This window comes from Buteo buteo, chromosome 25, assembly GCF_964188355.1.
Source record: "Buteo buteo chromosome 25, bButBut1.hap1.1, whole genome shotgun sequence".
Taxonomy (NCBI): Eukaryota; Metazoa; Chordata; class Aves; order Accipitriformes; family Accipitridae; genus Buteo; species Buteo buteo.
This window is the reverse complement of record NC_134195.1, coordinates 3,887,038-3,910,594: the sequence shown is the minus strand read 5'-3', so window position 1 is coordinate 3,910,594 and position 23,557 is coordinate 3,887,038. Positions and strand designations below refer to the sequence as shown.

The window sequence follows — 23,557 nt, the reverse complement described above, 5'->3', positions numbered from 1 at the left end:
GAAGTGAAAGGAAATCTGAGAGTTCCCCCCTCAGAAGCTCAGGGGGTTGATGGCTTGAGCACTCAAATGAACTGTCTACTTGATATATTTGGCTGATTTGAAGTTTGTAATCTTTCATAAGTGAAAGTTGGAATCTTGATGCTCATTAGTCTGCAAAGTATCTTTGGCTGCTCTGACAGAGTGAAATGTGAAACCCAGCTTTGATCAGATTCAGGTTTTGCTGTCTTGTAGGAAGTTGACATCTGCATCCAACTTTGTTTTTGCATAGGTGCTGTTCGAATGCACAGTGGCAGTCTCCAGCACCTCGTGTGGCTTGGCTTGCAGTGGAACTCTATGTCAGTCTTACCCCCAATGCGCAAATGGTTAAAACAGCTTTTTCACTTGCCCCAAGAAACATCAAGACTTGAGACAGATGCTCCTGAATCCATTTGCCTACTGGACCTTGAAGTAAGTAAACTTCCCAAGTTCTTAAAAGTACTATAATTCAAGCTTTTTGGTATTTAATACCTCTTATTTATTTATTTTTACAAAAACAGGTATTCCTACTTGGGGTGGTATTCACTAGCAACTTACAATTGCAAGAGAAGTTTAATTCTCACTACGATGCACATCAGCCTCAATTCTTACCATTGCCAGTGTACAAACAGCTCTATACCGAAAACCAAAGATCCTGGTGGGATGCCGTTCGTACTCTTATTCAGAGAAAAACAACGTAAGCTTTTTCAGTTTGGAAATGTTTGATCAAGCCTTTAGGCTGCTCCTGCTACAGCAGCTTGGATTGGTCCCAATAGATTCTTGTAAAGTTAAATTTGTTTTTTGATGTATTTTGGACACTGAAGCTTTGTAGTAGGGACTTGATACACTTGAAATATTTCTAAAAATGGATTTTTTCATTTCTAACAATGCATTTCTAAACTAGAGGCAGGTTAGGACTAAAACTGTGGGCTATATTCATCAAGCAAATGACATGTGAACAGATGAAAAATAGAGAATACTAATCAAGCAATGTTTCTTCTGATATTCAGACCAGGAACAGCAGCAAAACTGAGGCTTAATGTGCAGCATGGAATAAGTACTCTGCGAACACTGGAGAAGCATGGCCTTCAACCTGCCTTAATTATACACTGGGCAAAAAGCCTGCAAAAAACAGTAAGCTGAGATTATTTTTAAATATGTAGAAGCTGAGGTGTTTTTCTCTCTTATTTTCCATACAATAAACAGAGAGGGGAGGGAAAAAAAACCCAGATGAGGATGTGTTATTGAGAACTGCTGTTTATTTTGTCAGTGTCCTGGTTTCAGTTGGAATAGAGTTGATTGTCTTCCTAGTAGCTGGTACAGTGCTATGTTTTGAGTTCAGTATGAGAAGAATATTGATAACACACTGATGTTTTCAGTTCTTGCTAAGTAATGTTTAGTCTCAAGTCAGGGATTTTTCAGCTTCTCATGCCCAGCCAGCAAGAAAGCTGGAGGGGCACAAGAAGTTGGCACAGGACACAGCCAGGGCAGTGGACCCGAAGTGGCCAGTGGGGTATTCCATACCATGTGACGTCCCATCTAGTGTATATACTGGGGGGAGTGGGGGCAGGGGAATTGCTGCTTGGGGACTAACTGGGCATCAGTTGGCGGGGTGAGCAATTGCACTGTGCATCATTTGTATATTCCAGTCCTTTTATTATTACTGTTGTCATTTTATTAGTGTTATCATTATCGTTATTAGTTTCTTCTTTTCTGTTCTATTAAACCGTTCTTATCTCAACCCACGAGTTTTACTACTTTTACCGATTTTCTCCTCCATCTCACTGGTCGGGGGGGAGTGACCGAGCAGCTGCGTGGTGCTTAGTTGCTGGCTGGGGTTAAACCACAGCAGTCAGGCAAATTAGTTGCTTTAGTCACCCTATAGTGTACTTGTGTCTTAAACTGTAGTGTTATTTTCTACATGTATGTTGTTTTACATAGCTCTTGAGATAACCCTTCTGAGGTTTATCTCAAGTGTGAGAGAAGCACTCTTGGAACTTTTCAAGAAAACAGGAGAAGGATATGCATGAACAGCATTTTGACTTGAATTTGTTGAAATAACAAGTGCTTCTATTCCATTTTCTTCACCAGGGCATTAGCCTTAACTCTTTCTATGACCAGAAGGAATACATTGGACGAAGTGTCTATTACTGGAAGAAAGTTTTGCCTATGCTGGAAACTATCAAAAAGAAGAGGAGTATTCCTGAACCTACTGATCCTCTCTTCAAACACTTCCATAGTGTAGACATTCAGGTACAGATTGATTAAGCCAAGGCTGAAGTGAGAGGGTCTATGTCAGAAACTTACATAGTTGTGGGATTTTTATCTGCATTGTGCAACTCATGTTATTACTATAAAACTGTTACTGATGCTATCAAATTTTATCATTATCTGATAAAGGAGGGAAAAAATCTCTCCTTACAACTTCATTCTTACCTTTAAAACTGTGTATATGATTGGAAGGCATTGAACATCCTTAATACCAACTTTCTTTAAAAAGTATTTTCCCTGTATTCTAGGAAAACAAATAATTATCTCATTCCATTGTTAGGAACGAGTTGTCTTTCACTTTCTTTGTAGGTGTTTCAGGTTGCAGCATATGAAGAAGAGGCACGTATAGCATTTGCAATGTTGGATGCAGTTGATGGCAAAACTGATGATGCTTTATTAGCATTTGAAGCTATTAAGAATGTGGTTTCATACTGGAATCTTGCCATGGTAAGTTTATAAATTGCATCACCCCAAAATGCTTTGCTTTTTTCAGTTGCCTTCTGACTGCTCTTAATTAATCTGCGTCCTTTTCTTTAGATCTTCCAAAGAAAGGCTGAAGAAATTGAAAATGATGCCATGCTGCCAGAAGAACAAGAAGAACACAAAACCTATCTTCTTAAAAGCAAGCATTATTTGATGAAAATCATTGAGGAAAGCTCCTCAGATATGTCAGTAACTGAGAAAGTAAGTAATTCTTGCTTTAAAAACTTGGAACAAGAGATGCAGTGGCTTTGGTTATTGTTTCAAAGTGAAACCATTTGCATTTGTTAGCTTTTTTTAGACCAGGCTTTGTATTAAGGCAAGTTAAACTTCTCCACTCAAGACAAATAACCTGCTTAACACCAGTGGATTGATAAACTCTGGGTAACTTCTGTAACCTACCAGATGATGCAGTATTCAGACTACCATGTGGATGAAAGCTTTAATGTAAAAAAAAAACTTTTGCCACTATCTTTTTATAGAGGTTGATAGTTAAAAAAAAATATAACTAATGATTGTGTGAATTGTTTTCTTACGTAAATCTTAACAGATTTGGAACGTTGCTGAAAAAACAGTATTTGTGTAATGAAAGCCTTGTGAATTGTTCAGCCAGAATTCTGAATGTAGTCTGTCTTGTTCTGAGGGAGAATTGCAATCATGACTCATGTTTCAAATAACTTTCTAGCTGCCGGTGTCTATTGAAACTGTGAGGGAAATGCTAGATACAGTGATCCAGGAACTTGGTGAGAATGGTGAAGATGGAAGTCCTGCCTTCAGAAATGGTCTGTCACGAGCTGTAGATTCAGAGATGAAACATTCCACTCCATCACCAACTAAGTTCTCTCTTTCACCAACTAAGAGCTACAAGGTATATTAGCCAGCTATTATTTCAGGGAATTGTTACGTTTGAAGAAAAATTCACTAGATTCAATTAACTTTTTTTTCCTAGTTTTCTCCTAAAACTCCTCCTCAGTGGGCAGAAGATCACAGATCTATACTTCAGATGATCTGTCAGCAAGTGGAAGCTTTAAAGGTAAACAATTTTGTCACCATATTCAGTGAAGAACAGTTGGCGTTGTAGCTACGGTAAGGATTTTGTAAAAATAGCATGGGCTAACTTATAGTTCCTAGACTACTACTTCAATCAGTGGAATTATCTTTTACAAACATCTGCCTAAATTGAGTGCAAGACTAAATCTTTTTGCTTAAAAACTCTTACTTGGGATTTTGGCAGGGGTGTAGAGGCAACTTGTCTAAGGGCTGTATACAGAAAGAGTTGTGCTTTCATCAGCTTGGTTCTCATCCACTTGGCTCTGGCTTTGTTTTTCTTCTGGCTCTAGAACACAATTGTAGTACTTTGTACTGCATGGGCAGATCTTGGATGATTCCAGCAGGTACCTCTTGATTTAATTTTTTTTTCCCCAAGCTTGAACATGCTTTTAAATAGCAAAAGGGTAGGGATTGTTCCTTATGTTTTCTTCTACAAATACCTATGTAGTATATACTTTTGATTGGCTTGCTGTCTTGACAGAATGAAATGCAAGAAATGAAACTTAATAATTCCAACTCAAATGCATCGTCTCATCGGTGGCCTGCTGAAAGCTATGGAACAGATACGATGTCAGAGGGCTATCAGAGAGCACAAAATCTTCACGAGGCTCCACTAACAGGTAAGTTGCTGCTGAATTTTTATCTGAATGCTTAAGTAAAAGTAAGACTTTTGAAAATAATGCAGAAGTGTTTTAATGAATTACAATTAAAAACTGATTGCTGGGGAGAGTCTATTCAAAACAACAACAACAAAAAAATCAAGTATAAACTGTTTTCCTGTTGTTCCTTTTTAGTTGCTACCACTGGCCCATCTGTTTACTACAGCCAGTCCCCTGCCTATAACTCTCAGTATCTTCTCAGAACTGCCGCAACCAATGTAACACCAACGAAGGTGAGAACAAATCTATCTACTTAAGCTACTTCCAGTGATCTAGTGAAAATGACTGATTTTGGTTCTATATGTATTTGGATGTCATTGCAGTTCCTTATATAGTATTTGGTAAATGTGGACTTCTTGTGATAAACTGATAACTTATCTTTCTGCCTAATTTGGGGGATGTGGAGTTTGGGAGGAAAAGTCAGCAAAATATGTGTAATATGTTAGTACATGTACCCTACAGGGTATGTGTGTGATAGCACTTAATTTATTCTTCCCCCTACCCCCTCCAAGTAGTATGGCAAAAGAGAATGGGGTTTTCAAGGTTTTTTTCCATAAAAAAACAATCCACTCATCTTGTGCTTTTTCAATGCTTATTTTCAGATGCCCTTTTAAGATTTAAACTAATCAGTTTAAACTAAGTTAAAATTAGTTTAGACTTAAACTCGTATGAAAATATGCCCTGCTTTTGAGAGTACATGTTATGTGTGCTTCAGCACAGTAAGACTTTGTCCTCTTTTACCATAATAAGCAAAGCAATTGTTTTCTGCTTTTTTCTTTAGGCTCCTGTCTATGGCATGAACCGACTTACACCTCAGCAACATATATATGCTTATCAACAGCCAATGCATACACCACCTCTGCAAAACACTTCTGCTTGTATGTTTTCCCAAGAAATATATGGCACACCTCTGCGTTTTGATTCTCCTGCTACTGGACTCATTTCCCCTCGTGGGGGTGATGATTATTACAATTACGGTGTTCCGCAGGCAAGCACAAATCCACCATTGCCTGAACCAGGCTATTTCACAAAGCCTTCAGTTGCGCCACCAGCTTTAAAGCCTGCAGAATCAAAAGTGATAGAGTTTCCAAAATCTAAATTTGGACAGCCAGGAACAGCAGAAGGATCAAAAACATCTCTGCCAACACCAGCACAGTCGAGTCAACCAACAACTTTTAAATTCAACACTAACTTCAAGTCTAATGATGGAGACTTTACCTTTTCTTCTCTTCAAGCTACAACACAGCCTGCTAATGCAGCTTTTAATAGCAGTGAAAGCCTCTTGGGTCTTCTGACATCTGATAGACCTTTACAGGATGATAGACATATTGAACAAAAACCAGTTAATGATCACACAAATAGTCAAAGAAACATCTTCAATTTTGGCAATAAACATATTTCAGGCATCTCTTTTAGAGAAAGCATGGGACAAAATGCACACAAAAACCTGGGTTTTGAGAAGAGCGATATGTTTGGTGTCCAAGAACCAAGCAAGCTTGTATTTATGACTTCAAATTCAGATTTGGCCAATAGAAGTCATGAAACAGAGGGAGGAAGCACCCATGGTGGAGACGAGGACGACGATGGTCCTCATTTTGATCCTGTGGTGCCACTCCCTGACAAGATTGAAGTAAAGACAGGTGAGGAAGATGAAGAAGAATTCTTCTGCAACAGAGCCAAGCTCTTTCGTTTTGATGCAGAATCTAAAGAATGGAAAGAAAGGGGTATTGGAAATGTGAAAATACTGAAACATAAAGTGTCTGGCAAATTTCGTCTTCTAATGAGACGGGACCAAGTGCTGAAAATCTGTGCAAATCACTACATAAATACTGATATGAAATTAACTCCCAATGCTGGATCAGATAAGTCTTTTGTATGGCATGCTTTAGATTATGCAGATGAGTTGCCAAAACCAGAACAGCTTGCAATTAGATTTAAAACGCCTGAGGAAGCAATGCTTTTCAAAAGTAAGTTTGAGGAGTCACAGAATATTTTAAAAACCTTGGGATCAAATGTTGACACATCTGTGACTCAGAGTAGTGGGACTGCAAGAGAAACAACAAATCAGGACATCAAGGAGCCTAGCAGATCCATTTCTGGGACCCTGAACTTTGGCTTTCAGTTCCCAAAAGATGGGGTGAGCAGTGAATCTGATAGCAAAGGCAGTCTTACAGCTACATCAACTGCATCTGGCCCTACCACTTTTTCATTTGGAAAGGAAGCCCCGCAAACCTATTCTGGTGGTTTTGGGCAGCATCTCGTGAAGAAGGATCAATGGGAGTGTAAAGTATGTTTAGTTCTAAATGAAGCAGCTGCAAAGAATTGTGTGGCATGTCAAAGTCCAAATCCAGATATGTGGGAAACACATGGCACCTCATTAAATGACTCTGCTGGAAGTTTCAAAGCCAGTGCTAGTACTGTGCAGGACAAATTTGGATCTGCTTTTGCTAAAAAGGAAGGTCAATGGGATTGCAGTGTCTGTTTAGTAAGAAACGAACCCACTGCCTCCAAGTGTGTTGCATGCCAGAATCCAAACAAAACTAATACAGCAGTATCTGGTCAACAAACTTCTAAATTTGGCCAAGCAATTGCTCCAAAGGCTACTCAAAATGACTTGGGAACTGCATTTTCTAAAAAAGAAGGTCAGTGGGACTGCTCTGTATGCCTAGTCCAAAATGAAGCAAAAGATGTGAACTGTCGTGCTTGTCAGAATCCTAACTCACAAAGTCAGAATCCTAACTCTCAAAGTCAACCAAATGTGCCTATACCTAATGTTCAGGCATCCCCTGCTCCCAGGTTTGGTTCCATTGCTGATGCAAGTAAGCCACAGAAAAATGGATTTGAAGGGCTTTTTGCTAAGAAGGAAGGGCAGTGGGATTGTAGTACTTGTCTTGTGAGGAATGAAGGTTCTTCACCAGCCTGTGCAGCCTGCCAAACACCAAATCCATCTGGTAAGCCTGCTGGTGATGCTTCATCAACTCCTACTTTTGGCTTGAAAAGTAAGTTATCTGAACCTGCTGGAGGACAGTTGGGAACAGGCTTCAAGTGTGATTTCTTAGAAAAGGGCTTTAAGTTTGGTCATGGTGAGCAAGGCAAGACACCATCATTTACGTTTCAGATTCCTTCTGATACTGAAGCTAAGTCTACAAAGGAAGGATTTAGCTTTTCAATGCCAGTGCCTGCAGACGGATTTAAATTTGGGATACAGGAGCCTAGTAAAAATACCACTAAGAAAGATGAGCCATCCAAAGAGTGTACAACTGGCTTCTTAAAAAGCACTGATGAAAAAGACAAAAAGGAACCGCCTTCAGATAGTGGAATTACGTTCCAATTTCAAGAATCGGCAAACAAGGAGAAAGGCGACTTTGTTTTTGGGCAAAACAGCAGCACTTTTACTTTTGCCGAGCTTGCGAAAAGTACTCCTGGGGAAGGCTTTCAATTTGGCAAAAAAGACCCTAACTTCAAAGGCTTTTCAGGTGCAGGTGAAAAACTGTTTTCTTCACAGGATGCTAAAACAGATAAATCAAATACATCTGCTGACCTTGGTGAGAAGGATGATGATGTGTATAAGACAGAGGACAGTGATGATATCCATTTTGAACCTATAGTTCAGATGCCTGAAAAAGTAGAACCATTTACAGGAGAGGAAGATGAGAAAGTATTATACTCCCAAAGAGTAAAGCTGTTCAGGTTTGATCCAGAAACAAGCCAGTGGAAAGAACGTGGGGTGGGTAACCTGAAGATTCTTAAAAATGAAGTTAATGGCAAAGTAAGAATATTAATGCGGCGTGAGCAGGTACTGAAGGTGTGTGCAAATCACTGGATAACAACAACAATGAACTTGAAACAGCTGTCTGGCTCAGACAAAGCATGGATGTGGATGGCCAATGACTACTCTGATGGTGATGCTAAGTTGGAACATCTGGCAGCAAAATTCAAGACGCCAGAGCAGGCTGAGGAGTTCAAACAGAAGTTTGAAGAATGTCAGAGGCTACTACTAGATATACCGCTGCAGACACCCCATAAACTTGTTGATACAGGTAGGACAGCTCAGCTTATACAGAAAGCAGAAGAAATGAAGTGTGACTTAAAAGATCTCAAAACGTTTCTGACAGATGACAAAACTAAACTGTCAGAAGAGGAAAATGGAAACTCTGTTTGTGCCAGCAGTACTTCTGATCTGGTTATAAAGCCGCATGCTGAAAGTACTGGGCCTACTCTGGAATGGGATAACTATGATTTGCGTGAAGAAGCATTGGATGATAGTGTAAGTAGTTCTGTGTATGCATCACCTCTTGCAAGTAGCCCTGTAAGGAAAAATCTGTTTAGATTTGGAGAGTCTACCACAGGTTTTAGTTTCAGCTTTAAATCTGCCTTGAGCCCATCCAAATCTCCTGCCAAACAGAACCAGAGTAGAACATCAGTAGGCACAGATGAAGATTCTGATGTTACTCAGGAAGAGGAGAGAGATGGGCAGTACTTTGAACCTGTGGTACCTCTGCCTGATCTCGTGGAAGTGACCAGTGGTGAGGAAAATGAGCAAGTTGTCTTCAGTCACAGAGCTAAGCTCTACAGATATGACAAAGATGCTAATCAGTGGAAAGAGAGAGGTATTGGGGACATCAAGATATTACAGAACTACGACAACAAACAAGTACGTATAGTAATGAGAAGGGACCAGGTACTAAAGCTCTGTGCTAATCATAGAATAACACCAGACATGAATATGCAACAAATGAAAGGATCTGATAGAGCATGGGTATGGACTGCATGTGACTTTGCAGATGGAGAAAGGAAAGTAGAACTTCTAGCTGTGCGATTCAAGCTGCAAGATGTTGCAGACTCATTTAAGCAAATTTTTGATGAAGCAAAGCATGCCCAAGAGAGAGAGACATTGATAACACCTCTTTCTTCTCGTGCCAATACACCGAAGGAATCTCCGTGTGGTAAAAACGCTGTAGCTGTACTGGAAGAAACTACCAGAGAAAGAACTGACCTTAGTCATGGTGACGATACTTCTGGTGTAACTGTAGAGGTTACAGAGGTGTCAAACGCTTCTGAAACACCAACAAAAACAGTGGTTTCTCCTCCAAAGTTTGTATTTGGATCTGAATCTGTAAAGAGCATTTTCAGTAATGAAAAGTCAAAGACTTTCACGTTTGGAAATACTTCAGCCACTGGTTCTCTCTTTGGCTTCAGCTTTAATCCTCCAAGAAAGAGCGAAGACCACATTCCAGTGTCTCAGAACACAGCTCAAAAAGAACTGGAAGTCTCTGAACCAACAAAAAGTTCTAGTACTCCTCAGAAGCCTCCAGACAGCAAGGTAGACAACTTGCCTACTTCAACACAAGATGGACCCTCCAACTTCTCATTTAGAATTCTGGAAAAAGGTGAGTGTCAATTGAACTAGTACTTCATTCAACTAAGCAACTTATTAAGCAGTCATCTCTATGCTATTCATTACTCTTTGTTGTCTCGATAATGTGTAGTTTCATTCCATTCTAATGCGGGTACCTATGTCTTCACAAGTTCTCAAGAGTTTCAACTAAAGGAGTCAGTTTTAAGTCATAATTATTTTCATAGAAAAATGAAAGTGTGTGATGCAGGATGGAGTTTTGCTGATTAGTGAGAGAGGGGATTTCAGGTAGGAGCTATAACTCTGTGAAGTGCTGTACCTGAATCTCAGGCTTAAGTACTTAAAGAAGGAGCTGGGGATTCACTTTTTTTTAAACTTAAGTAGTTGAATTGGTAGTGTGTGTACCTGGACCTTTGCTCTGAGTGGTAATGTGTGAGAACAGCAAATGTGTGCTTCAGCTAAAATTTGAATTATCCCCATGATTGAAGAGATGGGTATTTTAAAACTGCTCTCTATATACTTGTTTCAAGTCTTAATGATTGCTCTGTAATTTCATATGTATAGCTTAAATAACACAAGATGTTAGCCTCTTTCCTTAGCCTGAAAAGAAATCACGTGATTACATCCTCAGTTACAGAGTTTCTGACACTGTCTGAAAAAGACACGCTTGCAGAAGTTGTGGCTGTGACCACTATAATATACTGAAGTGTCTCTGTGAAAAGAATGGGATTTACTAGCATTTTAATGGTGGAGTACTTCTCTTTGAAGGCTTCGTGTGCTGCTTCCCATCAGTGCAAGACTGTTTAATCACATGATAGTTTTTAATTTACACACTAGTCTTAATATTATGAAGATATACTGTCTGTTTATTAACTGTAGTAAAGTGATGTGGTGGAAGATGATAGCTGCAGTCTTCACATGGGTTGGATACGCTTGTGTAGAATTAACAGATGAAATTTCCTACTGTGAAATACAACTACAGAATGCTTCCAGATCATAGATAAGTCTGCTTTACCCTTTTAAAATTCCAGGTAAACACTTATATCCAAACAATTTATTTTTTTAGGATTTAATTTTAGCCTTTTTAAATCTAATCCAATGGCCTTTTGGACAAGCACATCTTCCTTGCAACCTGATAGTAAAGGTATTTACATACTGCACTGAATGTGTGATAAAAACACTTTAGCGGGCATGGACAGTAACCCAACTGCGGCAAAGCAGTTGGCTCAGTAATCCCTATAATTAACATGCATGCTGAAGAAGAGTACGTAAAATTGTGTGTCTGACTGCTGTATTTGTCCTGGTGGAGAATGTCTGTAGCCCTTAGTATGTTAATATGAGCTAGCACAATGGATGGCGCTGTTTAAGCTTTTGGCTTCTGTTTGCCTTATTTTTGGAGGGTATCTGCCTTGCACTTCTCCATCACAGTTTTGCTGAACATGCACACTGGATCTCTGAAACTCCCCTTTTCTAAAGAAGTTAAATTTTCCTGTTATTTACGGAGAATACATCTCTTAGTGCCTGAGGTCTTCCACTTCAATGAAATATGCTTGAAGATCTCAAGACAGGTTATCCAGTAAAACTGGATATATTTAGCCTCTCTGTTGGAAATGTTTAATTCAGTTTCCTGATTATCATTATGCAATAGTTAACACTTTTAAAAGCAAGGAGCATGCAGAAATGAGAAAGCCAACTCCTTAACTACTGCCTATATGTATATACTTCATGTATAATATGAAGTCCACCTTGGCTGGTCAGAAAACTTTTGCTAACTGATTTGTTTACATTCAGAACCTATAACCAAAACTGGTACAGCTTACAGTTTGATTATGTGTCATTATAAGATGTTACTAACAGTGCTTCTTGCAAGTATGCTTGCTGTAAGCATACTCAACTTACACAGTTCAACAGCATCTTACTTTTAAAAAGCAAATTTTTATTCTAGTCTGCACAAGACAGTCTTTTCACATGACTAGTGTCTTACATTGTTTAAAAATCTCTAAATGTCATTCCAAACACCATTTTCCCAAAATTGTATTTCTAGAGAAGCTGTTCATATTTAAACACTGAACTCCTGTATATATGATCTGAAGTCAACTATTCTGTGTTTTTAGGCATCCCTGTGCATGGAGTTTTATTAACAATTCAGTTTTATTTTGATCATTCAATGTCCATAATGTGGAGTGATCAAGCATTCTGCACCAATGCATACATGCAAGGACTTTTGCTACCTCAAATTGATCCTCTCTTTATATTGCGGATGTGTGAGGGTGGATGTGTGTGTGTGTAGTTAAAACAAAATATGCCTTTCTGGTACTTCAGACTGTTCTTCACTTCTGTTTTTCTGATAACTAGGATATGATTATGTACTTAGTGATTTATTTACAGTTGATAATTATCTTCAGTGGCTTTGTCTTCAGTGGCTTTGCTTTGAGCTCTGACTTAATAGCAAATGACTTTGAGAAGTTATTTCAAAATTAGGTTTTCAAGCCTACCCAATGCAACTATAATCTGAGGCTTTCTCATGGGAAACATCTTTTGAGGAGCGGTTTCTGAGTTATGCTAAAGCAATGTTCAAAAGAAATTTAACTTCACAGTAGTTCTGCAGCTTAATGCAATTTCTCGGGTCAGGTCATGAGCTTTTTTTAAGTGCTTTACAAGTTTCAATCAAAGTTCTGTCAATTGCATGTTACTATATCAGTTACATGCATTAAGGTTTAAACTCTGGTGCTTTTCTCTTATATCCAGAAGATATTCACTGATATATGCATGAGAAAAAAATACCAGTATTGTGACTAGCTAGATATTTAGGCCTACCTGGTCTTAATGTCAGTTAAAAAGCAAAAATATAATATACCAGTGAAAAGAACTGTTGTGCATGGTATTGTTCTTTAATTTGTTCCTTCCATATACTAACAATGTTTTGTGTGGATTTTTCCCCCCTGAGTATAAAGTTCTATTATCACAAAACCAACAGCCTTTTAAGAATATGTTGTACGTATGCATGGCTCTTTGCTTTCATGGCTGCCTGTGAAGATATATTTAAGCTGTTTGCAGCATTTTTTTAATCAGAAAAGTTAACTTTCTTGTGGGGAGGGTGAGAAGAAACTGACTTAACTGAACCAATGAACATCTTGCTCAGTCTTAGTGTTCTGAGGGCAAATACATGTTATAATCTTAATCTTTATCGTTGAACCGTTTTGTCACTTTGAGTGGATGTTTGGAACACTAGAATCTTATCCCAGTGTTTGATAGATTAGCTTCATGGAGAACTTTACCTGTGAATTTTTCTGAAGTGACTTTTTAATGTATTTCTCTTATTCAGCTACTTTGTACAAAGGCTACTGAAAGAGACAGTGTGATAATTCTTTGGGAATGCTGTCTGTCAAGGATGATGGATTATATCATCTGTTGCCAGGGTCTTCTAGCTAGCTTTATACTGCTCAGATTAAAGGAAGCTCATGCTTTTACCATCTACCTGACTGACTTTGGAAGAAATTCTTTGTTGTTGAAGATGCATTTTTGACATTTCTCTAATCCTAAGGAAAGCTGTTCTTTTGCTGTAATTTTTAATGGCTTTAAGACTAAATACTCCACACTTAAACCTCTGTGGGGAACTTGGTGCAAACTTACTGAGTCTGAGACACTTGCTTAACTAATATGAGAGAATAAAACACATGCTAATATGCAGGATACCTGCATATCTTCATAACATGATACTAGATGTACTTCTAATTCTTAAATTAGCTAGGGTTAGTGAGTTTTTTGCATAAGATTCTGAGAAAATATATCAAAACATCTATAGCCTGTTGTTATGATATGAACTTAGAAATTTTCTGTTCAAGAATTTTATCCTGCATTTACTTTATACAGGCTCAGAAGAGCTATTAAGATCTAAAAAAAGTGAGCAAACCCAATTACTCTACAAGACTGTATGTGCTGGTCATGGGTTTGAGCTACACTGGTATATAAATGCTTGAAAGGATTAATTTGTAATCAAAGGGAGAGTCCATTAGAGCAAAGGTTGGGGAGGGAACACTTGGGAAAAAAACTTAAATTTGAACTAGTACTTTGGATTTTGCTTTTACTCTATTATTCTTTATATTGCTATTAATCTACTGAAAGATACTAGTCAGAAAACTACTTTTAAAAAGCAATATATTTTAGTGTGTCAGTTGTGTCAGAAGATCAAGGGACATGTCTATAAACATTACACTTCTCTTCTGTCCTTGTCTCCTCTTGCAGTGATGAATATCAAACTGCATGAGCAGGAGAATCGGTGTTCCTCAGGAAATGGGTAGTGGTCTGGTTCCCAGCTGAAGATTTAGGTTCTCATTGACTACATTGTGCCACAAACTTATCAAATATTTTCTAATGAAAAGAATAGTGAGCTTTTGAGAGTACCCTTCAAATTCTGCTGACTAGTTTAACTCAAACCTAGAGAATGTTAACAAATAGGTTGACTTACTAAAGCAATCAAATTGTTCTTAGAAACAGCCGGTGCATGGACACTGCTGTGCTTATGGGGTAGGTCTTATTAATAGTTAAAAATTTTTTCTCACACCTTTACCCCCAAACTCACCGTCTCAAAACAAACACTAGAACTCAACCCAAACAAAGCCCCAACCAAACAATACAGTTTGCTCTAGGCTGTGCTTTCAGCTTTGACCTTTGATTATGTATTGAAAAAACAGTGCAAGTGGAATGGACAACTTAATGTTGAAGGAGACGGGAGAAAATGCTATGTAATAAAACTGATAGTGGTATTTGTCCCTGTTGGAAAAGCTAGTTAAATAGACTGAAAGCAATATTTTTTGTTGTTTAACAAAGTGGAACTAAAAATTACTTCTGTAACAATAAAAGTTTCAGCAACAGCTATTATGCTAAATTGAGATTAGCTAATAAAAAGATCATTTTTCCTATAGGTAATCTGAAATAAGTTCTATTCGGTTGCTGTTTAAAATTTTGTAGAATTTAAAGCACTTTTAAGCAATGCAGTAGGACATGTTGCTGTAGACAACTTCATTTTTTCTTTTTTTCAGGCCTGAAGTTTGCCTCTCTCTCTCTCTAGATAACACCTATATACCTCTACTCCATAGGTGTATTTTGTTTGACATGAAGGCTTAGTTAAATAGTCCTTGTAACAATATAAAGATGCAGGTTTGTTTCTGTTCTGATGCTTGAATTCAAAGGCAATAGAACAGGATGTAGTTGGGCATGCAGGTTAGAATTCCTTAAGTTTTAACAGGATGCTCTGTCCTAGCATCCTGTAACTTTGATTTGTTTCCTGTGGATCAACAGAAAATATGTAGGCTCCAAATGTGTTTCGAACCGCCTTAGACTTAATTCAGTTCTGTAATAACAGCAGTATGGGGTTACTGTTATTCCCTGTTATGAAATTATTCTGTTTTAATGGTTTGTTCAATTTCTGTAAAAAGCTGAGAAGACGACAGTGGCAGAAGATGATCTTCCATCTGATGAAGTTATAATAGTTTACGAGTTAACACCTACCCCTGAACAGAGAGCTCTTGCTGGTTTTCTCAAGCTACCTTCAACCTTCTTCTGTTACAAGAATAAGCCTGGATATGTGAGTGACGAGGATGATGGTAAGGAGTGCCAAAGTTGATCTTTGTGTTGCCTTTTTGTGGGGAAAGGGTGTAATACACTGCACTGGTGTGGCCTCACCTCAAGCACTGTGTGCCGTCTTGGGCATCTGAATACAAGAAGGACATCAGACTACTAGAGTGTATCCAGAGGAGAGTGACCAAGATGGTGAAAGACCTTGATGGCCGGACTTACAAGGGGTAGCTGAGGTCACTTGGTTTGTTCAGCTTGGAGAAGAGGAGGCTGAGGGGTGACCTCATTGTGGTCTACAAGTTCCTCAAGGTGGGCAGCAGAGGAGGGGTGCTGATCTCCTCTCCCTGGTGATCAGTGATCAGGAGGAAATGGAATGAAGCTGTGTCAGGGCAAGTTCAGACTGGACATTAGGAAAAGGTTCCTCACAGAGAGGGTGGTTGGTCACTGGAACAGGCTCCCCAGGGCAGTGGTCACAGCACCAAGCCTGTCAGAGTTCAAGGAGCATCTGGACGATGCTCTTAGTCATATGGTTCAGCTTTAGGTAGTCTGCGAGGAACAGGGATCTGGACTCGGTGATCCTTATGGGTCCCTTCCAACTTGAGATATTCTGTGAATACTATCAGAACCATTAGACACTTGAGTATTTTTGTTTGGACTGATGGGAAATAATCCTACCATCTTCTTTATGGCTAAAGATGTACACTCAGTTCTTCAAGACAATATTACAGTGGAGGCCCAGGAATGACTAAAGCAAAGTTGTACCGGTGTCTTTTGGGTGTTCACACTCATATTACCAATGCAGTTGGTTAGGTAAGACTAAACAATCGGATATTTGAGCAAGAGGCTTACTTCTGTAACTATTTTTAGAGACAAATACAAGGCAGTCTTTATCAAAAAGGAACATGCTCAGGTTCCGTAAAGGCTAGACTAATGGTTTATTTTTCTTCTAAAGCAAATTCCTAACACTGAAACTGGACATATTTTGTATCAAAACTTACTGCAATGCAACTAAATGACTCTTAATTTATTGAGCAGCAAATATGTTAACTGGAAGTTCTGAAGCATTGTATTCAACAGAAAATGGGAGAAGACAAGCCCCCCCCCCCCCCCCCCCAAATATCTGAGCTTGCTAGTTTTTATATAAAAGATTTTCAGTATTCCTTCCTAATTCTGTTTAGTGGTACTCTTAATAACATCACTCAGTAAGAAACATGTTTTCTAAAAACACGTGCCATGCGTCTGTAACAATCCAGGCTGAGAAAAGTGTTAGTAGCACACCGAGGCACATGTATGCAAAATAAGAAGTGAAAGCTTACCTACTGACCTGTGGAACTCTTAAAACATAAGCAAAAATTATGTGTGCTTGCTAGGCTTGTGAGTCGGAAGGGCTTAGCAGACTTCTCTGTACTTAGAGGATGCCTGAGAGCTTAACACTTGTTTCCTGTATTTAAGATGAAGACTATGAAACAGCTGTTAAGAAACTTAATGGAAGACTGTATCCCAGTGATTCAGAAGAGAAGAAGAAATTGCAAGAACCTGTAAAAGGTATGTCTTAAAACCCAGTACTTAAAACTTCTTATATACTGAAACATAAGCTCTGAATCTGAAGGACACGTGGGCACTGAGATAGTTTTTAGAAGCACTGATGCTGGGAGCAGAAAAGCTGCATCTCAAAATACAGCTTTAAGCTCAATATGTTGAACTGTTAGTTAGCAGTAAAGTGGTACCTGAATGAGAAATGTACATTTCAGTTGGCCTCTAAACAAGAACATGAAAGTGTTGTCCTCCCTTGAGCCTCCTCTTCTGAATATGAAGAATTCAGCTTGGCATGATAACTATACAAGAGGAGAATTGTCTACATCTGTGAATACTTGCTATTTCTGCAGATAGTCAATTTAAGTTAAACTTATGAGTTAATATTGTTCAACTAAAAAAAAGATATTTCATCTTTATACTAAAAATACAGGTGTCGAAGATTGAATTTGCTGCTTGTATTTATGTCTACTTTGGTTGTGCCTTAGACTATAATGTTGCATAACTGAAAATCTGGGTAGATACTTCTGGAAGTGAAGTTTGGGGTTTTTTTTGAGGATGTGTGCTAGCAAGGGGTAGTATATGTTTAGCCATCTGAAATATGAGCAAATGTTGGAGGAATTTATTAGTAGCAGCAGCTGCAAGACTGAACTCTTCATCATTGCATGGAAATTCCCTGATAGCAGTAGAAAACTATGTATGATGAATTTCCGAGTCTAGTCACCCTGAGTGGGATTAAGTTAGTTAGTCTTTACTTCCACTGTTTAAACAGTAATGCTATTTGAAAAACTCTTGAAGTCTTACTTCAGGTTGCTCTGGCTATCATGAGGTTATTTTATAATGTAGATGCCAAAAATTACTTCAGTATTTAGCTGCCTTCCCTGCTGTTTTACATTAACTTTTGTTCTTTGCAGTAGGCATCGCAGGAAAAAGTGAATTCAACAGTGAAAGAGAATGTGCTACTACTTGGGAAAAGAAACCAACTCCTGAGGAGAAAGCTAAAGCAGAAACTCTGCAGGTTCCTTCTACATCTGTCTGTGGTGTCAGCAGTGATACTGAGGATGACAGTCCAGAAGACTTTCAGACAGAAGTTAAAATTCAAGAAACAAAAGTAAGAACTAAATCTTTACGGAACTTTTTGTGATTAAACTTGGACAATTACTTCATATGTGTGTGAGACTACATAGTTTTCACCTTGTGAGACCTAAAACATCCAGTGGGAAAAAACTACTTGACTCTTGTGGCTGTGACTCAAGTCTTTGCCAACACTGAAACGGAAGCTTAGACCTTAAGTTCCTTGGGAAGAGAAAGGAGGTGCAGCTGTTCTCATAAAGCATAAAATGCTTTGGCTAGTAAAATCACTCCTAACATGTATATAAGGACTAATTGATTTCAGGAAGTAATAGTATTTTTTTGAAAGCGTACTACTTCAAAGATACTTAAGTCTTTCGTCAAGTTAATGTCCTTGTGTGTTAAGTGTAATGTAAAACTTCAGAAAGCTTACAACAGCAATTTTTCTTGATGGTCTTTTTTTTCTAAAATGACTGTTCTTAATCTCCTGAGGAGGTGGTTTGAATACTAGGCTCTTCTAGCTTATTTTCTTATTACTTTTTGTATTAGTCCCAGGAGAATGAAGTTACAAGTTCAGCTGACTTAGTCTGTACCAGTAAGGAAGAAGGACCTACTCCATCAACTGGTGAGGTGACAGTATCTGTCCAGTCAGCTACCAACAGTGAAGAACCAGATTCCACCACGGAGACTGTGCTTGTATCACAGACTTTATCAGGAGCTGATGACAAACCTGTAGACCTGTCAACTAAAAAAAGTGATTCGGACTGTCCAGAGTCAACACAAGGTAGGGTCAGGGGTGCATTCTGTTTTGGGGGGCGGAATGTAAGTATGCTTTTCTGTAGATTAGTTTGTCTCATAGTTGCTGCCTTGGAGACAAGTAGTACCAATATGGAATTAGGAGCATGAGTTCCAATCTAGTAAAAATGTGACTGGGGATTAAAATAATTATATACGTCAAATTCCGTTGTGTTCAAATGGCACTACTACAGAGCAATGCTAGTGTCTGTTGAACTAGTTACATATGATGTATTTTCTCTCATTAGTTTATGGTTAAATGCCATATGAATACTTATTAGACCTCTGTAGATCTGCATAATAACGGTGTGCTGAAACTGTCTCACACAGTCTTGAGCCCTTCTTTTAAACCATAATAAAGGACTGTCATTATGACAAGTGTCGTGCAAACTTTAAATTTATTGGAAGATAAAAATACTGTAAAGACTTCTCCAGTTTATGCTTTTGATTATATAACATGAAATGCATTTTCTTTAAGAAAGGCAGAGAAAAACCTTTGACTTTTCCTTCTTATTTGATAGAAAACAGAATCATCTCATTTGGTTTCGGCAGTACTGCAGGCTTGTCATTTGCAGATCTGGCTTCCAAAGGCTCTGGAGACTTTGCTTTTGGCTCAAAAGGTGAGTTAAACTAGTCTCCAAGACAGACACTCAGCTGGACTTCTGCTTCATACAATATACATTTTGTGCACCAAATTTCTACTGATCAATCAGTTAAGTTTTTTGCAAGTTTTTGTCAAGAGGAAAAGAACTACACAAAGTTTAAAATGTAACTCTTAATTGTAGATAAAAACTTCAAATGGGCGAATACGGGAGCAGCTGTGTTTGGGGAGACAGCCCGTAAAGCAGATGAAGATGAAGGTGGTAGTGATGATGAGGTGGTACATAGTGATGACATCCACTTTGAGCCAATTGTGTCTTTACCAGAGGTAAGGTGACTTCTGGAATATAAAACAACATTAAGATAAGCATGTCTGCTAACACAGCAATTTTTTAAAAAATGCTTTGCTTGACTAACTTTGTCTTCCGTGTTGTGTGCCTTGTTCTGTATTTCTTGCCCTAACTATGTAGAAACACCTGCTGTTTTAAATCCTAGTACAGCTTAGCACTGGGGAAGGGTCTGGTGCATAAGTCAAAATCTTCAACGTTTATTTTATTGTACCTTGTCTGAGTGGTGATCAGTATGCAAATTTGTACACAACTTGTAAAAGCTAAAGCTGATTCATTATAGCACAGTTGAAAACCAAGGGGGGGAACCGAATAACTTAGTGGTAATACAATTCAGCTGTGGCTCTGTATCAATGACTTGTAGATTCAGTTCTGTGAAAGTCACGCCAACTTAAAATTTTTACTTTAAGCTAGGCAAGAGATTTCTAGAATCACTAAGCAATAAAGATGTAGTACACTTAACCTCACCTGAGGGCTAAGGGAACAAACTTTGTTAGTTTGAAAATAAGTTTTTTTCAAGAAGTAGGAGAACCTTCAACTTTGAAGGTAGCTTTATAACTTGCTGAGTGAGCCTTCACACAGTTTTTTATGTCTTGATTTGGTATTTAGCTGCAGTGTGCCTAATAACCATTTCAAACTTTTCTGGTGTTACAGTCATATTGTCTGGCTTTCCTATAAATAAAATAATTTAATTACAGATTAGTATAATTATTAAGCAAGACAAATAGAGCACAAATAAATAGTATGCAGTGTCCTTTAATTTGGACAGCAAATCTGATGTAGTTCTTAACAGGTCTTCGATCACCTTCAAAATGTGGTATACCTTTGCTCAGCTGTGTGTCATATTATGGATTCTATTACTTTCTCCCCTTACTTGCTTCTTCTCCAGTCTCATTTCTCCCTCCACAAATAGTTGTTTGTCATGTATTCCTCCAGTTCTCTCTCAAGTGTTCCGTTATCTTCAGATGTGTTAACTAAAGGAGGTTAGAGGGCAGTGATATGCATACATAAAGTGAGGAGGAGATACAGCTGTCAGGCCTAAGTTTGTTATGCTCAGTTGGTGTTTATTCTGTTCAAATGCAAATAATCAAGTTCTTTAACAATGTTCAAAAGGCAACACCTGCCATGGTAATAGTACTGTATCTTCACTTCTCAGTGTGCACATCATTCAGCAAACCTGAAACTTTGCAGGCAAACTTGCCAGAACACTTGATAGTGGGGTTTTTTTTAAAAGGAAAAAAACAAATACACACACACAACCCCCCCCCCCCAAAACCAAACGAACCAACCACACTCAAAGCAAAAACCAACAAACACCCACCAAAACCATATGCAGCATGGCCAAATAGTATTGCAGTGCTATAATTAATCTCAAACAGTGGAATTTCTTGGGCTCTTAAATTCTGAAAAGGCTAGATGTTTTACTTGTTTTGGGGTATGATGGATATGGTGTTGGAGAATGGAACACATTGAATAATTTTCCATTGTAATATGTCAGAATCATCATAAGTGTATGCAATACTATTTATTTATGTTGGTGACAGCAGCTCTCTGGGAAATCACAGGTACTCTACTGTGCTGTTTTTTAGGTGGAGGTAAAATCTGGAGAAGAAGATGAAGAAATTCTCTTCAAAGAGAGGGCAAAACTTTACAGGTGGGACAGGGATGCTACTCAGTGGAAGGAGCGTGGTGTTGGAGAGATAAAGATCCTCTTCCATACACAGAAGAAATACTATAGAGTCCTAATGAGAAGAGACCAAGTTCTTAAAGTTTGTGCAAACCATGTCATCACCAAAGAAATGAACTTAGTGCCCTCTGATACATCAAACAATGCTTTAATTTGGACAGCCACAGATTATGCTGGTGAGTTTTTCAGGTGGTTTTTTTTTTAAGTCATCTGAGTTTCTGTGGCTTTGGTTTTCCCTGGCAACTATATAAGATGAAAGTTATTTGTTTCTGACTATACTGAATAGAACTAAAGAAACCTGTTCTCGGATTTATTTTCAGATGGTGAAGTAAAAGTAGAACAACTTGCAGTCAGATTTAAAAGCCAAGAAATGGCTAATTCTTTCAAGAGGAGGTTTGAAGAATGCCAGCTAAGCTTGTCAGAACTTCAGAAAGGACACTTATCTCTGGCAGCAGGACTGTCAAAGGACACCAACCCTGTTGTGTATTTTGAAGTTTCTGCTGATGATGAACCTTTAGGACACATAACCATGGAGCTGTTTTCAAATATTGTCCCTCGAACTGCTGAAAATTTCAGGGCCCTGTGCACAGGAGAGAAAGGATTTGGATTCAAGAACTCCAGGTTTCACAGAATAGTCACTGACTTTGTGTGTCAGGTAAGCATAACAGGAAGACTCTTCATTGAGAGAATGAGATGCATCTTGACTAACAATGGCACTTCAAAAATCGCTTTTATGGGATAGCACGTTCCTGTTGGCAGCATGAATCCAGTGTGCAAGATATTCTCATCTGCCCTTTCCCTACAAGGAGATGAGAAATGATGCAAGCTGCATGTGGCTGCCCTAAGCCAAATGCTTTTTACCTGTGTCTGCCAGCTGCCTGATCCTTCAGTGTTACCTAGTGCTGCCGTGTTAGTGTGGAAGGAAAATAGGAGATAGAGATCTCCCCTTACAATAGGCAAGGGGCCTGTTGTTGAACAGGAACACCAAGGGAAGTAGGGTTTCCCAAACTACCATTCAGCCTTCTCTCTCTACAGAGAAGAACTTCTGTATGCTCACCTGCTAAGAACATTTACTTTCCAGGCTTCCTTTACATTTTAAAGTGCACTTTGTGTTTCAGATTATGTGCACTTAAAACTGATATTCCGAGTATTTTAGATGCTCAAGTTCCCATCGAAAAGAAGTCTTCTAGATTTCATTATCATGCAGTGGCCTCTTCCTTTAAAATACTCAAATTTTTCACCAGGAGCATCAGCCTGAAGTGCATCTGAACCCACCATGTAGGCAGTGTTGGTTTTAAATCTCTGTCTGTGTTAGGTAGCACTAGCAAGTTCTTCATAAATGGTGAAGGCTTAGGAGATTGATCATAGCTCAGATAGACCTTTCCTTCCCTAAAATTCTCATTGATTCAGTGAGTTTCAGTGACTTGTAACAGGCAGAATGAACCAGCTTCCTTACTAAACTGATGTTCCTGCATGTCACTACATCCCTGAAGATGAGGTGCGACCTTCTACAAACTCAGCAGTAGTCAGTAATATATGAATGGTTTGTCACCAGAATAAAACATAATCCAGTCTCTTGATTAGGTATCACCTGTGTCTGAAGTATGCCCTTTATGGCTCTTTCCTTAAAAGTTGGTGCCTTTCTGATAAGGAAAGCAGCATTGCTCATTTAGTGTTTAAGCTTGTTTCAGGGTATTCCACATCCTGTAAGGAGCAGGCTTGCTTTTAAAACAGTTAACTGCACCATGCATATCCTGACAAAAAGTGAGCTTTTACCACATGAAATTAGTATAATCTAAGTTTGCTCTGCTTTGCCTAAACTTTCTCCAGGTACAGTGAGAAGCTTTTCAAAGAGAAGTCTTTCCTTCAAAGATATGATAACCTATACTGTCACTTTTATAATAGTGAGCCAGAAGCTTGCTGCCTTGCAGAAAGACAAAATACGCTGCTCACTAGCAGTAGCTGCTCTCCTGAACAAGCAGTAACATGGCAAAAGCTGCTGCCTGCACAGAAGCAAGAAATTACTGGTCACTGGTACCTTAACCTTTTTCAGGTGATCCATTCTGTGCCCGCAGGGACTAAGCAAGGACAGGCCTTCAGTGAGATAACACAAGTC

General features: G+C 38.6%; 1 protein-coding gene across 3 annotated transcripts in view; it reads left to right on the top strand.

Annotated features, from left to right (window-relative positions):
- Positions 1-23,557, top strand: part of RGPD4 (RANBP2 like and GRIP domain containing 4) — a 34,165-nt gene that overhangs the window by 9,730 nt on the left and 878 nt on the right. Inside the window, exons 10-29 of one of the 3 annotated variants that reach the window (XM_075057459.1) lie at positions 269-447; positions 537-712; positions 1,026-1,149; positions 2,107-2,268; positions 2,596-2,733; positions 2,824-2,970; positions 3,452-3,634; positions 3,716-3,799; positions 4,298-4,436; positions 4,611-4,708; positions 5,257-9,865; positions 10,898-10,975; positions 15,270-15,437; positions 16,861-16,953; positions 17,859-18,052; positions 18,562-18,796; positions 19,329-19,427; positions 19,593-19,735; positions 21,344-21,617; positions 21,762-22,096. In XM_075057459.1, the coding sequence (XP_074913560.1) occupies positions 269-447; positions 537-712; positions 1,026-1,149; positions 2,107-2,268; positions 2,596-2,733; positions 2,824-2,970; positions 3,452-3,634; positions 3,716-3,799; positions 4,298-4,436; positions 4,611-4,708; positions 5,257-9,865; positions 10,898-10,975; positions 15,270-15,437; positions 16,861-16,953; positions 17,859-18,052; positions 18,562-18,796; positions 19,329-19,427; positions 19,593-19,735; positions 21,344-21,617; positions 21,762-22,096 (7,658 nt within the window). Of the gene's footprint in view, positions 1-268; positions 448-536; positions 713-1,025; positions 1,150-2,106; positions 2,269-2,595; positions 2,734-2,823; positions 2,971-3,451; positions 3,635-3,715; positions 3,800-4,297; positions 4,437-4,610; positions 4,709-5,256; positions 9,866-10,897; positions 10,976-15,269; positions 15,438-16,860; positions 16,954-17,855; positions 18,053-18,561; positions 18,797-19,328; positions 19,428-19,592; positions 19,736-21,343; positions 21,618-21,761; positions 22,097-23,557 lie in introns of all 3 variants that reach the window. The other 2 variants (XM_075057458.1, XM_075057460.1) reach the window with 2 other exon arrangements.